General features: G+C 41.2%; 1 protein-coding gene across 1 annotated transcript in view; it reads right to left on the minus strand.

Moving 5' to 3' along the window:
* The window catches only part of adamts18 (ADAM metallopeptidase with thrombospondin type 1 motif, 18), an 82,628-nt gene extending 75,318 nt beyond the window's left edge, over window positions 1-7,310 (minus strand). Inside the window, exons 1-3 of the mRNA XM_084721273.1 lie at window positions 6,994-7,310; window positions 6,634-6,715; window positions 4,634-4,947 (exon numbers count right to left, since the gene is read on the minus strand). Of these exons, the coding sequence (XP_084577399.1) occupies window positions 4,634-4,947; window positions 6,634-6,715; window positions 6,994-7,095 (498 nt within the window). The 5' untranslated portion in view covers window positions 7,096-7,310. The remainder of the gene's footprint in view (window positions 1-4,633; window positions 4,948-6,633; window positions 6,716-6,993) is intronic.
* Window positions 7,311-17,449: the final 10,139 nt, after the last annotated feature.

Consider the following 17,449-nt stretch of genomic DNA (forward strand, 5'->3'; position numbering starts at 1 on the left):
CCCACCCCCCCATTCACATGAGCAGAGAGGATTGGGGTCAACCAGCAGAGCGACCTCGGATGAGAAACCCTCAAAAGAAGAAAGAGAGAAGACCCCTCCACCCCTCCTCTTCCACTCCTCTTACAAATCAGAGAGCATTACATCTCAAACGACATCCTTTCATCTCTCATGCAAAAGAGAGACAGACAACTTCATTTCACTCAGAAACATGAGTGCGGTGCTTTGTAAGGACACGGAGACTGTAATTAAAACACGACAAATAACACCATGTTCAATTAATAAGGATTTACAGTAGAAAATCCCTCTTTGCCAGTCATCCATCCATCCATCCACCCTGCCCTGTTCTTAATACCATCTCGCCCTGGTCCTCATTTAAACGGCTGAATATCCCACTTCCATCTGCTTGGTCTGGGTGAATGTTTTAAAAAAAGGACCTCGCCTTAGTTTGGCCGGGTAGCTGGTGCTGACACCTCTGCTGCTATTAACAAGCAGGTCAAGTCCAAAAACCCTATTTCACACACTCTCTTTTCGCTTTTCTCTTCTTTCGTCTGCCCTGTTGAAAGGAGACAATGACATGAAGTACGAGGCAGCTCGTTTTCTTTCTCCCTTTCTCTTGCTCTCACCCCATTTCTTCTCCAAAGCCCTTTGACATAAACAGAGTCCATCTCTCCAACTCTCTATAGACTGTCCAGCCTCCCAGGGAGCTTCCAAACAATGAATTCACATTATTCTTGCACAACACTTTCTCTTTCTAGCGCTTCTCATTCATTATTTCACCTTCTTTGCTTTTCCCTCTCTTGCATCTACCTAGATTTCTCTGTCTTCCTGTCTTTTTCCTGACTTCTTTATCTTTAGCATTGTTTTTAATCCCACCTTAATCTTTTTCTTGGGCCCTGTCACTGCATCAGGCAGGCTTGAATGGCTCTTTCCTCATTGGTGCTCAAAGGGGCAGTTCACTCCTAAATAAAAAAAATTGCTTTTTCTCTGGCCTGTAGTGCTATTAATCCATTCAGATTTCGTTAGTGTGAGTTGCAGAATTTTGGATGTACAGATATCTGCCTTCTCTCCAATATAATGGGACTGAATGGCACTCAGCTTGTGGTGCTCCATAATAAGACATTTGAATAATTCAAAACCAGTGTCTCTTTCCAAAAATCATGACCCAGTTACCCAAGATAATCCAGAGACCTTGTCATGAGCAGTTTCATAAAGGAACTACTTCCGTTCTAGTAGAAAAGAGAGTAATTCTGTTAGATTCTACTGGAGCAAGAAAGTACGTCCTACATGAACCTGTTCACAAGGTCTGTTGATTATTTTGAGTAACCAGATCATAATTTTGGTAAAGAGACACTATTTTTCTGTTTTTTTTCAAAAAAGTTTTTTGGTGCTTTGAGCACAACAAGCCAAATGCCCTTTAATCCCATTATACTGGAGAGTAGGCAGACATCTCTATGGCCGATATCTCCAAAACTCTGCACCTCACACCAAATTATCTAGTTGGATAAATAGTACCACAGGCCTGGGGTGTATTCTGGGTAGAGGCAAAGATGGCAAGCAGGGGTCAACTGCTTTAGTTGTTCTAAGCCTCACAGCAGTCCAGCAGCACACAGACAAAGAGAAAGACATTGAGAGGAGGGAAGGGACCAGAGCTCCCTTTGGATGCACTTGTCATTTTGTCTCATTCGTTTTTCTAACAGTGTTCCTTATCCATAGTCCATTTAACAAGCCGAGTGAACATCCAACCAACAGTGGCCCTGAGGTCGCTCTACAGGAAGAAGAAGAAAAAAAAACGAAGCAAAAGCCTGGGAGGAGTAAAAAATAGATCAAAGTGTCCGTCCCGGCCCATTCAGATGCAATCACGACCCAATCACATTGTGTTCTTCGAGCGCTTTTAAGAGAACGGGTCAGTGGTGTTTTATTGTGAGCGGGAGCTAGCCTAATGAAAGGGACAATGCGAAGATTAGCAGTGCCAGCCAGGCGGCTCAAACTTCACCCTGGCTTTAATTGCTGCAAACAAGAGGAGATGTAGAGGCAGGGCAAACAGAGGACAAAAGAGCAGGGACAGCACAGGAGGAGGTAAGAGGAGGTATGAAGGCTGGATGATAGATGGAGGTATGGCTTTTATGGAGGTGTAGTGTGTCCATCTGGCTCAGGCTGGTGTGGGATGTGTCAAGGAATGCGTGTGGGCTGGTGGGCCAGAGGGTCCAGGTAGCTCATAAACCACGAATGAAAGCTAAAGGATCTTGTAATTACAGAGTCCATGTGGTTTAAGGAAAATATATCTGTTGCCTTGAATGTGAGTTCACACAAGTCAATAAAAGTCAGCATCAAAAGCCAAAACATCACTGATATTGTCAATTCTTTGATTTGGTTTTGCTCAGAATTCAAGCCAAATCAAGCACGCCCTAAGATGCTTGGGAAACATTTTTAATTGTTTTAATTTTAAGACAGAGAATGTCAATATCGTTTTTTAAACTGTACATAAAGTATGGAGTTGGAGTCACAACTAGAGATGAAAATGTCATATCAAGATCATAGTAACCAAAAATATCAGGGTTATCAGTAGTATTGCAGTAGAGTTTCAACAGCTTTCTATTGAATTCTCTGAGTTTTTCAAAGTGTAGTAATCAAACATGGTTCTAATGATGATATAAGTTTTAAACAATGATACTATCAAGAAATTCATTTATCGTGAAACTGCTAATAGTTTCATCCTTCATTACAACATGTTTAGCTTGGTTAGCATAAAGACATAAAGAAATGAGCTAGCTAACCTCTGTTCAAACTGAACAAACACACCTACCAACATGTCTAGAGCTCACAAATGAACAGGAATGTAACTTTCAGTTTATCCGTTTGCTCACTATTTCTATTCAGCATTCGGTTTGTTTGGTTAGCTAAAAGAAAAATTCTTATTAATTTCTGTTAACAGATGTTATAGGTTAAAAAGTGCATGTTCGAGTTGTCAGTAAGTTTTCTATTACTTTGGAAGGCTTGCTCTTTCCCCATGCTTCCAGCCTTTAAGCTAGGCTATTCGCATTTAGCACAAATACAGCAGGTTAGCTTCAATTTGTGTTCCCTTTACACAAACCTTAGGTGAAAAGTCTAAACATTTTTGCCTGTTATACCGCAGCAGGTTTGAAAGTATTTCCTCGACCACACAAATGTCTTGTGTCTGCCCAGAGAAATTATGTTTGCTGTAGGCTAAAACAAAGTTTAAATCCTACCTGCAGCAGTGCAGCCTGGGGAAATATTGGATCTAAATGTTAGTTTTGTGCCGGGCAAACATTTTGTCATTCCAGGCTGAAGACAGACATGTGTGAGATCACAGAAATATCTTTGAGGATATAACCTGCTTCTGGATAACAGGTAAACAAAATTAGGTTTCGACTGTGCCTGCAGTTACTAATGGGTCTTAATACTAGATTATACTTTCCAGGATGACCAGTGTGTGAGGGTCCATGTGCTGTATACTTCTTCATTAGAAGATACATGTGTAGACTCCCTATGAACATCCATCCTGCGCAGGTCTCCACTTGGGAGTGTAATCCACGCTTCAAACTAGACTAAAGCCATTCTGACTCCAGCTCCACAATTAACCCACAGACCTGAAACTGATATTGAGATTTTCTCCTCACTCTCTGAAAGGATGCAATTAAGTAAATTTCCCAAAATGTTGACCTGTTTTTTCTAATATTCGTTTACAAACCAGTGGGTGTGGTGACTGAGGAAAACTGGAAATAGCAGAGACCAAAACTTAACTCAGATACACAAACAAAACCAATGACATGGAAAATGTGATGAAGACACGTTTCCACAAGGCAACGCAACCAGTCCTCCAATTTTAGGCAATCATGCAATTAGTGCTGGTGTGAACAGCTGGACTTGTGGATGCCCTGCCTGCCACAAGCTAACAAATCAGTTCCCTGCAGGCGTTGATTTTAAAGCCAGTACACATGACAGATACAAACAGAGAGTCGATCCAGCCTTCCTAAGACCGTCCTCTCTGATCAGTACGCTGGGTGTGTTTGTCATGTGTGCTGGCGCTACAATAAACAGTGAAACTGAATTATGGCCTTTCTTCATGTGCTGCACTGTCAGCACTGTAACATTTTTCTCTTCTCCCGCTCTCCTCCTTTTATCCTTTCATTCTCTTCTTTCTGCTCCTCCCAATGTTCAAAGAAGCGCCTGACAAAGCACTAGAAACTGATGCTTAGACTCCTGGGCAATGATGTCATGTTACAGTTCACCTACAATATTAGCGAGGTCTGCATTGCGCAGACAATGATGCATCAAAACAATCAGGTCATTAGAGGACAGAGGGCTTCTTGGGCATAAAGGCGTAAGGCTTGAGGTAGGGGTGGAGCACAAAATCAGTTGGGTGAGAGCCTTTTATTTCCAAAATGTCCTTGAAACTTTATAGAAAATGGAAAACAGTCCTATTAGCATGTTTGAGATCATCTAACCTGGTTTTGAAATGTCCAATCAACCCAAGGGATGGTAAATCATCTCAACCATGCAGAAACCATGAAATCCACTTAAGGATACAACCATGTTATCAAATTAAAGAGTTTTTCACATAGCGAAACCTTGCAATGTCTCAAGAACCAAAAAGTTACTGGCAAAGACTTACGAGTCCGGAGCACGTCGATATGGCTGCCGAGGAGGCCGACAGGTTACGGATAAATCCCTGATACAGGCAGCTGTGAAACCCTGCATCACCCATCACTGTGGATATGCCGTCCGAGCCGAGCGCCTGCACGGTGAACCCCGGGCCAACCACGGAGGACGGATGCAGTTCCAGGTGCATGTTCTGTCCAAAGGCCGAGAGCCGGTAGTGCAGAGAAGATGAGAGGGACCTCCTGCTGCGATGGCTTCGCCTGGTCACATCGTGCGTCAGGTATCCCCCATCAGAGTCCACCTCCACCGGGGTGACAAACACGTAATCTGAGGAGGACAGGAAATCACGTGAAAGTGCCAACATCAAATACTCAGATGCTTTTGCTCCAGGAGTTATTTTGTCATTGATTTCAGTTCTTTAGCATACACAGTTTCCTGCTTTATCCTTCTGCTTCAGTCACTAATTTCCAACGTTTTCCAGAGTATATTTAAAGAAAGAGTGCAAACATTTGCATTTAGCTCTTGCTTCTAAATGTCCATAGAGACAGCGACAATGACACCATAACAGGTTTTGCAGGTTTCAACAAGTTGAATCTAAGACATGTAAAGACATCTCAAAGACAGTCATACATGCATCCCACCAAAAATAGCACATGCACAGTTTTATTTCATACTTGTTACAGCATTACTGGTACATTTTTTGCCCAAAACAGATTCAAGTGAAAGTTAATTCAGCTTTATAAAAACAATGTTAACTCTATAGTCTGATCATTTTCTAAGGTTTGTCACAATGTATTTAAGACTTTTGAAGGCCTAAAAATAAAATGTATTTTAGACTTTTAAAGACTTTTTAAAGAATTTTTAAGGATCGGCTGAAACCCTGTGAAGGTTCAACATGTTTTTTTTCACTTGTGGGTCAGACATCTACTTGCCCAAAGTCAGTATTTACTTGCCCCTGTAAACATTTTTTATTTGCTGTTATTAAATAACAACAAAGACTTAAGTTAAAATTAATCTATGGCTGAAAATATAAAATAGTGACCACTGTCCATCCCAGTTTTTCAAAGTCCAAGATGTTAGATGATGATCTTGTTTCGGACCGACAAAAACAAACTCTGTTACCAAACTATATCATAAATGCGATCAAAATAGCTCAGCATTGTGTCATATGTAGCCAGTTATACCAAGAAATGCACTCCAGACGTATCCCCAGCATCTTAACAGATAACTTTCAGAACTGCCAGTGAGAAACAAAACTTCTGTTGCTGAGATGACAAGCTTGTGTTCGAGAGTTAAAGGTTCAGCACTCAGCTGTTGCTCTGAGCACAGCGCTTCATATGGATCACAGATGGCTTTTAACAGAAGCCATAATGCCAACATCATACTTCCATGCATGTCAGATGTGGGTCAATTCTTCAGACCCAGGGGTTGTAAATATTATGATGTTCTGATTTCATGCAGTTGTCATGGTGTTCCAGGCACATAAAATACTGAAATAATTTATTTGCTAACCATTTCAATACAATGAGAGACTCCATAGTAAAAGCAGTTTTCTCATTGTTTCCTCTCTCTTCCAGCCTTGTTAAAGCATCTGACTTTATGTTTGGCACCTGAACTCTTCAATAATGGGACTGCTGGGACAATCAGGATGCTTTCTTCACAAAAAATCCTTCTCATCTTAACTTCTTTCCTCAGTTTGTGCAGGTTAAATCAGCCAGGAGGGAATCCCAGAATGTGCACTGTACTCAGTGGTCATGCCTGCATAGCTATTGTAGCAGTGTAAGCAATTTACAAAGATCTAAGCAGGAGTTCCTAACATTTTTTGCCAAAAAGGCAATAGTAAAATTGTAATAATGTCAACTTTTTCATTCAAGAACATCTTCTGGGAACCACTGGTCTGGTAACTGGACCCACATGAAGCCATATATCTTATTTTATTCACTTTCTCTCTGCAAACATGGATTGAAGCCAGTTGGAAGGAACATCCTTAGATGTCAAAAGACAAGCACTCACCGTGATTTAATCCGTGGCTGTCGCTGGAAGAATAGCTGGCCGACACGGTGTGGGAGGTGTGTGAGCAGTAAATATGCAGCGTCTGCAGAAAAAAAAAAATCATAAATGGGCAGGTAGCAACAGGTTGCAAGCACTGAGAGAAGCCAAAAGGTGATAAATGGAGCTTCTCTGCAGAAACATGAGCTGCACTTGAGTTTAATTTGGGGTGACAATCACTTGTCTTTACTTTTCACCACAAATAATGATCACTTCAGTGCAGAGAGCAGTTAGTTTGACAGAAATCATGCCGAAAAGTGACAAGTGTTTGTTTGTTTTGGTGCAGGTGTTGGACTGATTCGTTTTGAATAAAGTGCCACATGCCTTGATGATATTCCAGGATAAGAGGGTGGACAGGAGCTTGAGTGAGGTGCAGCCGACCAGCGGAATGGGTAAAGTCCATATCAGAAGAAAAAGGCAATCCATGGTGATGGCAGCGCGCTGACACCTCCCCCGTTACCTCCTAAAAGAGCGCAAAAGTACTAATAACCTGCGATACCGCATAATGCAATCTGCACGCATTGTTTAGTGCTTCTGGTCCCGTTCAGGTGAAGTCTGCAGGTTGCAGCGGCCGGTGGTGCGCACAGACGCAGCGCGCACTCATGAGTGTGTGTGTGTGTGTGTGTGAGTGAGTGAGTGAGTGAGTGAATGAGTGTGTGTGAGGAGGAGCGGCAGACAGGTAGCGGTGTCGGGGAGCACCGCGCGGGAGGAGCGCTGACTGAGCACTCTGCCCGGCTCTGTGAGAGTCGGCCCTCAGGATGGAGCACAAGTCAGCGGCCAGCAGCCAATCAGCGCGCAGCATCATTTACCACGCGCAGATAAAAGAGAAGAAAAGAGATTCTCCTCCTGGCAGCAGCAGGACTACTGCTGCCTTCAGGAGCTGCTCGTAAATTTCTAATTTGAAAGTTCCCCCAGCAGAGAGATGACTTACTGCTTTTAACATTGGTTCTGTAAAGAAACAGTGGTCTTTGGAGAAGCAGAATGAAAGGGAAACAATATACATAGGCACGTGACCATTTCAGTTCTTTTATTTAAAAGTAAGTAAACTAACAAAATACAGAAAACACAGACTGCTACACCATCAGCTGATTTAGTCTCTCTTGCTACTGTTTGTGGGGAAAGCTAGCAGTGCTGAAAGTTAAGTGTGTGCAAGTACTGTACTACTCCAATTCTGGATTTGTGAAATTAAACTTTGTATTTTTAATTACATTATGTTTGCACAAAAATGCTTGTTGATACCTAAACAAAAGCCCTGTACTAAAACTAGATTATGAACACCACATGTCACTCTGGGGCAGTGGTTCCCAAACTTTTTCTGGCAGCCCACCTTCTGAAGCTAAATAAATAAATAAATAAATTCACACACCCCCACTCCACATTTTTTTAAATCAATCATTAACAATAATTGGGGAAACTACTGGTAAAAAACAATTATTCAAGTTAGTTATTCAAGTTCTTAACATGATAGCAGGTAAGGTTAACATGATAGCATCAGCAAACTCTTGTTTGATTATTTCACCTACATAAATTATATTCATTTAACTTTGTTTCACTCTATATTTCTCCCCTGGTCATCCAAAAAATTATGAACAACTGACCAGCGTGGCAGTACACCATGTGTTATAACCCTTAAAGCAGTGAGGCAAGTAGAACTAGGAAATTCATTTATGGGAGTTGGTTCACAGCCTTTTCATTTGTCTAAATAAATGAAAAATAAATATAGATGAAAATATAAATAAAATAAATAATGACTTTACCTGCAAAATATGTGAGTGTGCAAAACCTTCACTTTTATACATGCACTGGTTTGTGTTAAAAATGTAAAATACCATTCAACTGATAATTGGACATTTTGTGATAAATGCACATTCTGCACTTAACCATTTATAACTCCAAATTAGAGAATTTAAACCCTACAGATTACACATTTTTGGCAACAAAAAAAAAAAACACAGATCAGCCAGATGGTGGTGCTATAACAAGGACATGTTTTAACCCAGAAGTCCAGCAGTGTGAAAATCTAAACTTGTGATGCTTACATCCTCTAGCTCAACACAAGTGCAATACACTTAATGATTTCAGCAAAAACAGACAAATAGAAAGGATGACACAGTACTTTGCTCACACATCAAACATTTTGATCAAAGTCTGTCACAAAATTTTAGAAGACATAAAATGTAGTGGCAAATGTTCTATACTTATTGTTTTTGTGAATTGACAAATTGTGGTGAGAGAGGAATTAATTCACACATTTAAGTATATCATGGTTTCAGGCTTATTATACAGAAAATACAGGCTGACCAAAAAAGAAAAAATCTGAAAAACCGTTCTCACCATCATACTTAATTTTCTCATGATACAGACAGAAATACTTTTATGCATCAATATCAACATATAAAGAATTTTCTGGGCCACTAAAGTCTAACGGCATGTCAGTTTACGTGCTCTTCAGAATAATCACTGGTCAGAACAGACAGACAGAAAAATCTGAGGCACTTCAAAGCCATAAATAAGTAAAAAAAAATGCCTTTATTGAATCCTAGCGTGAAAACCAACATGCTTCCACTTCAAAACAAGTCTTCATCAGGGTGTGTCACACGCACGCATTTGGTCACAGTCTATGTGAAATGGCAACTTTTGTTTTTATTGTCCTACAACTCAGCCTCAGTCTCCACACAAAATTTTACACAAGGATATTTCATCTCCTACGTCTTCTTTGTATTGCAGAATGTCTAGTTGTTGTGGTCAGGCTGCACAACAACTAAAATTTAAGACCTGAGTGAACCATAATGTGGCAGCTAAGATGCATAAACAAGAAAGGATGCACATTTCCCCGATGCTGCCTAAGGCACAATATTTACCCATTCTAGCATGACATGATCATTTGCAGCGATCCCTGAAGTACGTCAGACCATATTAAGCACCGTTTCATCACATCAGTCAGTAACAAAAACAATATTACAATGCATGTGAATAAAATCTAGAAACAAAGAACAAAACAAGAACAAATGAGGACAAATGCACAGGATGTAAAACAAATACAGACGTTAGCTTAATAAAAACAAGGACTGAGGATGGTTTATACATACGGCTTGTAGAAAACGTGGTATGCATGTGTTATTCTACAGTGTTTAAGCTGTCTGTCTATTAAAACATGTTCTGTGATGCCTCAAATTAAGTCTGACATTTAATGTTTTCTGTGTCCATGGACTTCTCTGGGTCTTCTATGTTAAAATTCTAATATTTCTGACACCATTTGAAGGCATCGTTATGGTTTACAAAATTTCTCCCATTTGCAGCAGTTTAGACAATTAATCTAGCCACAATAGAGGCACATATTTTAAGTGTTTAAGAGTCATATAATTAAACCTGTCCTGCTGAAGTGACAGGTTGCACACCAGCCTGTGTTGTTACAGATGTGTGTGTCATCCTTATTTGTTGTGAACAGGTGGTTCAGCAGTTGCCTTTTCCGTTCTGGTGGCTTGCAGACACCTGAATAGGTTGCTGGAATGCACCGACAGACGCACAGCTGAAGAGTACGGCCAACTCACTACTCAGATATTCACACTCTGCCGAGCATAATAAGTCCCCTCACAGCTCTTGCCAGCTTTTCTGGCAGAAATAAAACATCACCTTAATAACCTCTCAATATTCTCATGGGGCTTATGAATGTCTGCACTGCTCGTATGTTTTTGTACATTTTTTTAATCATTCATGGTATTATTTCTTCAATATTATAATATGTAGTGACACGTTGCTTGGACAATTTCATAGTATCTTGCTAAAATGTAAGACGATCAACTAACACGTTTCTTCGAGGTGTGAAACACAGACTTGAGAGCATCATTCATTGTGCAATCCACACTGTGTGAGCGAGGTGTCATGGACAATGGTGGGGGCTGCACAAAAATGAAGCCAAAATATCCCAGATATGAACACTACACTGTTGACATCATTTGGAACCAGAGTCTGCACAGTAGTGATCAGGGCTGCAGTATTGGGGTCCTGTCCATACACCAGGTTAGTGAAATAACTACCATCTTTTGGAAAAAATTATTTGACATGCATTTTGATTTTTTCAGTTTGGCCCACGTCCCATCTGCTACCAAGGAGATGGCAGGATTTAGGACCTATACTGCATCCAGCCACTAGGGGGCAGTCAAGATGTTTTGGCTTCACTTTTAGGGGCTGTCATGTTGTCCATCTTTGTCAATGGTGGGGACAGTGTTATTTGTGTTTGTGCAAGACACTGCGTGGGCCAAGCTAAAAAGAATGACCAGAGGCATTTATGCGATACCCGTGGTAATAATCGCCAAAACAGCAGAGGGTGTTCAAATAAAACATTCTGTGAAGAAGCAAGAAGCGTTACTGGAGACCAAACCAAGTAAGATTTGTAATAGATGGCAAACACATATCTATTCCCTGTATCACTTTTTACATTTCCTATAAAGAAAGTATTTGGAATCACAAATGTGTTACAGTGAAACCATGTTTGACTAGCCTGTAAAGAATTTGCTGGCAAAATATTATTAATTCAAACAGATTTATTTTCCTCCTGTTTTCCAAATCCTTGATTGCTTTGCACGCAAGGATCTGAAGAGCTGTTATGTTCTACAGGTGAATGTGTGAACCTTTGTATTCAGTAAAGTGAGAAAAACTCAGCCATCTTGAAATTAAAAATTCCACATGCTCAGTGGACAAGAACAAGAGCAAGATCGCAGATACACGCAGCCCAAAAGGGTTTCCTCGGGAAGGTGGCTGACATCTCACTTAGGGATAGGGTGAGAAGCTGAGTCATGCGTGAGGGACTTGGAGTAGAGCTGCTGCTCCTTTGCATAAAAAGGGGCCAGTTGAGGTGATTCGGGCATCTTGTAAGGATGCCCCCTGGTCGCCTCCCAGGTGTTCCAGGCAAGTCCAACTGGGAGGAGGCAGACCGTGGACTGGGTGAAGGAATTATTTCTCCACCCTGGCCTGGGAATGCCTCGGAATCCCCCAGTCAAGACCTGCTTAATGTAGCTGGGGTCCACCGCTGGAACTGTCCCCTCCGTGACCCGACTTTGGATAAGCAGTTGAAGATGGATGGATATTCAACAGCTCTGTATGTGCGATGATGGGACAGCTGTGTGCATGTGCAGGTGGAATGCACTAAAAATGCTGATTAATCAATAATTAAAAATGATGCACCATGATTTCAAACACTTCTGACCATTAGTGCTGTTAGCACAGTCACTTGTGCACTGTTTCCCATCTAAATTAGGCAAACACAACGTGATTTTTGACACCAGCTTTGTGTGGAAAATACTTCAAAAAATTGATTTGATTTGATTGAATTTGAAACTCAGACAAAATTCAAAATGAAAGCCCAAAGAGTTCAAAAACAGTGGATCCATACTTTATCCAGAACACCCCTGGGGGAAATACTGGCAGAGATGGCAGCATATGACGGGTGACAGTTTACATTAAGCAGTATAATTCAGGGGCCGCATGCTGGAGTCGAAGCTATGGCCGCTACAGAGGACTCAGCTTCTGTCCATGGGACGTACATTCTACCAACTGAGGTACTAGGGCTCCCTTCAGTGTGTCTCAGCTTAATAGTATGGCTTTGAAAACACCAAATGACTTGCTTTAACAAATTTCATTTGCTTATACAATGGACAGTGACAGATCATCAGTAATTAACTCGGCATTTCATTCTCGCAGCTATTCCAGAGATAGAAAATGTCAAATTTTTGGGAAATATATTAATCCCGTCTGTGGACTAACAATATGGAATCTTGTTTCAGGCTGAAACCTCAATTCCTGATTACAAGTCATTGTCTCATTGTGATACAAGGTTTGATTTGAAGGGTCTCCTTCTACATCCTGCAACATCCTGAAAAAGTGAGAGCTGATCATAGTGAGACTGTAAAAATGGCAGTCTCTCTTGAGTCCACTGTTAAGCATGTGCAGTGGTAAAGCATGCTGGGAAAATAGAAATGTGGCATACACTTGAGCGTGCTGCTAAGCAGGGCTGAGTGAGCCCTTTGGCTCCCATTATTGGATGAAGGCAGTGTGAGAAAGAACTTTCTTTCCTTTATATAACAAGCTATTTTTTATTGTGCATTCAGTATCTAAAATAGTTTGACTCTTCCAATTAAAGATGTCACATTATGGAATAAAACTCTTCATGAGAACAGATACCATCATTTTGATATTATACCTCATTGGCTCATTATGACTTGTCATTAAGATGTAAGATGCAATTTGGTGGCCCTGTACTTGGCCTAAGTGTCTGTGATTTGAGGTTGCTGGGAAATTTCCTGCACTGTACTTTGGAGGGTAATTGCACTGTCATCTGCACAATGTGATGTAGAGTTAGTGAAGAAACACAACCACACCGCTTCCGCAAGTTCTTAGCAAAGGTCCCCGAGTTGTTGTATATGCGGCTCGTCTTTGACGCCCCAGCTGACTCCCTGATTACTCTGCTGCAGTCCACCAATCTGTTTGCATGTGCAGACAACATTAAGACTGGAAAGTGGAAAGACTTGTGGGCCCAGAAGCATTTTCTAATGCAGCGGATGTGGTTCAAATCATGTCTTTTGTTTCTTCTCTTCTGTTGATGTGTCTCTCGCAGCATGGACGCCTGAAAATGCAGTCTGTACTGTTGGTGGTGGCTACAGATGTTGTTAAATCCGAACAGTGTTACACCCCGGCTCACCGCAGCTTGTTGCGCCGTGCCCCTGTGTTGACAGACGATGTGCTTATTTACGGCATGCTAAACCAACTGTCTGAAGCCCTCAGCAGTCTCTCCCACTCTCATAATGTCTCGCTCCCCCAGTTGGGTCGTTGGGTTACCGCCGCGGGTCAGGCCAGTCTGTTGTTTGTTTCCCAAAAGCAATACAACATATCTGGTTGCAGCTGGAAATATAAGCAGTTGGGTTTTCTGGCCGGAGATGGAAATAGATTGTAAGATTTAGAGACCACACTGAGATGAGATCTATCCCCCAAGCCTTCTGTCCTGGGAACGTGAGTGAGAGGAACCAGAGGAAAGAGACCCTCTGACAAGTTAATGGTGTTGAACTGGTAGACTGCAAAAAATACCTACACAGACCCACAGGGTAACATACAGCTTGAAAATTCTTATTTTCAAGGTGGGTTTGAAGCTATTTATCATGACAGCGAACATCTAAAACACTTGGTTTCATGTTGCTGTTAACACAGATGCAGTCCTGGCCTGTGTGTAATTATTTAAATTTAATTTAGCTGAAATTAGAATTCAGCTCAAAGCACCACTGTGACTAAGTGCAGATTCACAGAGCCATTAGCATGGTCCTGTTTCCAGTCTATCTCTACAAAATGCCATAGTTATGTTGCAGAGATGGAAATCGTTACAATCATTGCTGGTGTCGATACTGGCCACAAAGCAATACCTTCATAGAGTGACTAGTCTGTAAGAAATAAAATCCACAGTCCTCATTCTGTGCAGAAATGCACCCTAAAGGGATCTTGTGCCACACTGCCACTGCATGGTACAGCTCATTCGACTTGACTCTTTATTGGTTTTACTGTCAAAAGTTATAGTTAGCACCTGGTACCTGGTTCCTCTTTTTGGTATCACTTTGCAAGGTTCCTAGCAAGCTGAGCCAATACTGAAAGGTTGAGTGAAAACACTGCTTGTCTCGCATAGCCAGACTTCTCTCCACAGTGCTCGGCAGTGGAGAAAGCTCTGGCTCCACACAAGCACACACTGCTATAAGGGAATAAATGCCCTGCCTTGTTTGTATTTCTTTAAACCAATCACAGATGTCTTGGGCGGAGCTAAGCCCAGGATGCAGCGACGATGCTGCTGCAAAATAGTGTCAAAGGGGAACTTGTTTTGGTGGAACATTTGCACGACGGTAGGCAAGCTCTGGCAATAAAACGACCACATCACTGCAATCGAAAAGGTAACAGCTGTTAGCTTGTTTACATTCTTACCATTAGCATCCCAGACGTAACCTAATTTGCTGTTTTCAGCATGCAGGTTGCAGGTTGTTCTTGTTTTCTTGAGACTTTGAAAACCGGGATAGCGGACGCCTTGATTTGAAGTGAATTTTCCTCTGGCATTTTACTTCCACAGCTCTGTTTCCACTGATGCTATCTCACCCATTTTTGAGCAGGAACACAATTTACTTTGTGCCAAAAAGCAGCTTATCACTGTATCCTGATCTGATCGCACACAATTAAAAACACAAGCAAAACTCCCTAACCCCGACCCCAGACCCCACCCAATGAGTGAGTCCTTATTTAGGGCTCAGTCTGCACTGGTTCAAATACACTGGCATCACTCATCATCACTTATACATGTGTCAATACACTGTACCACAGAGTTGCCCACGGGAGAGCCCTGTCCCTCCAGGTTTGGTGTAGCTGGCTGAGAAAGTGGACTAACTGTTTCTAATCAGACATAGGCCTTATTTACTGAATAGTCAAACACTTCACTGAAGAATTAACAGGAGCAAGCTGTTACCTCAGGAACATGTCAGCTTTTTGCCTCCTTTCACTTTGCTTTGTTTGTTTGTCCTGCCTGTCATGTGGCACTGCTTTTTTCCAAAGTGTGGGCTCCAGAGTGCACAGCTCCGGCTCCACACACTGCTCGTCTCTTCTCTCCTGTCCTGTGCTTTCATCCAGTATCTGGTCCTCATTTCAGACCTTATAATTTCCCTGCTGCTTGTATCTGTGGGACTTTTTGGGGTGAATTTCCGTCCGTTCTTTCAGAATTATTTTTGGGTGAGTCAGCGGTTGCCACAGTGGCAAGCATGTTTGCCTGTCAGTCACGTCCCGTCCTTTGCAGCCCCGTGTGATCTCCTCCTGCATGCGGATGGAAATAGATCGCGTGCTGGCCGACCACATATAGCCTGTGTGTGTGTAAGAATGTGATAGTTAGGAAGATCCATCACATAGGTCAAATGACTACGATTTTGAAAGTGTCTAGCCAAACTTCTGATGAATGTGTATGCGTGCAGCCACTGTATGTCTCTGTGTGTGTTTCCAGCATTAGTCAGTGTCATTGATCCATCCTCATCTTTTTGGGAGTAGCTCTTCTGCAGTCAGGCCTTCTGGCATCTGTCTCTGCCCCCCACCAGCATCAAAGACATGAAATGCTATAGTTTAGCTCACAGATGGTCCATCTCGAATTCTGAAACAGCATCTGTGATATCAGTCATGCAGAGTTGGAGAGAATAGTACTTTATGGCTTTACAATGAATATGTGCTTTAGCTTACAGGCAAATGGGAGAGATCTCAGACTGTCTCTCTGTTGTCAAGAGGAAGATGACAGTTCTATTACTGTATATGTTTTATACTACAAGTATAAAATCATACCTTAACCAATTACAACAGTAAAATGTTACTTGAACATTAATGGATCAGTAGTAATAATCAAACTATTTGGGGTATTCTGTTTTATTTTAGCTATATCAACTTGGAAAAAACTGTCAGGATAATTTAGATATTCTTTATTTCTTATGTACTGCGACATTGTTTCTATGGGTTGCTGTTATGTTTTATTGTATGTTTAGTTGCAGTGCAGCATTTACTTATAATTATATTACAATTGCCCTTTCTCACAATGTTAACTAAAGTGACAAATAATTCATGTATCCACTCCATAATTATGATCTGCTCCAAAATGTAATGGATTCTGGGTCCATGTTACACCCCTTCACCAAGTTTCATGAAAATCAGGCCTGGAGTTTTTTGTAATCCTGCTGACAAAGACGCAAACAAACCAAGCCAAAAACATAACTTCCTTGGCGGAGGTATGAATGATTCAATAATAAAACAGTATTACACTCAAGGGACAATTTCATCCATTGAGTACTTTGTTAAAATATTTCATCACAAGTATAATTCTTGCAGAGTGACATTGCTACTTTTAAATAGTGCTGTTTGAGGCTGCAGGGGTTGTGCAATAGTTTCATGGTGTTTTTTTTTACCACAGGGTATGTGCAATATCTTGTAATGTGCAATGTGGATTATGTGCAATTTATTATGTTGTTTGTTTTATTACTGTGGAGGCATGTTGTGTGCAGTGTTTGTGTCCAAAACAATACTACTTATGAATACTTCTTATCTTAGCTATCAGAGTTTGTGTCTCTGGTCTAGAGTCCCACAGGGGCCAAAAACAAAGTCAAACAAAGTCTGCAATTTTTCAGCCCGAGCTGACAGTTAACTCTCACTTGTAAGGCATGTGAATAAAAGGCTATGTAGCATATTTCTAATATAATCTACAACAAAATGTTATCCAGCCTGTGTGCTCTGCATATTTATGGACACAATGAAAGGAGAGAAGTTAAATGAGTCTGACCTGAGCTTGGCTATTTAAAAAAAACAGTCTTAATGTCCTAAACCTGGCCCTACTGGACTCAGCATGTGCAGACCTCTGCTTTTGCCTGTTCTTTATGATATTTCAGGAAGTTTACACTCCAACGGCAGTCAGTATTACCCAAGACAATTTTACCTTTGCTAAACACAATGGTTCTCATCCTACAAGCCTTTTTCTCTTGTAATGTCTAAAACAAAAACATACGATTTGAAAATTTGAACACGTATGTAAGCAGCCAGTCAGGGTCACACAAGAATGAACAGTCTGATCTTAAATGTTTCTGCTCAGTACAAGAACAATACAATGATCCATGATCCCTGACATGTCCATGTGATGGATCATGAACTGGTGGGGATGCTTTAGGCAATTTGATATCATGTATGCAGCCATCAAATACATTAAAATCTGGTGAATTAACCAGATTTGCTTAGTAGC

Source organism: Lutjanus erythropterus, chromosome 1 (assembly GCF_056507025.1).
Source record: "Lutjanus erythropterus isolate fLutEry1 chromosome 1, fLutEry1.hap2, whole genome shotgun sequence".
Lineage (NCBI taxonomy): Eukaryota > Metazoa > Chordata > Actinopteri > Lutjaniformes > Lutjanidae > Lutjanus > Lutjanus erythropterus.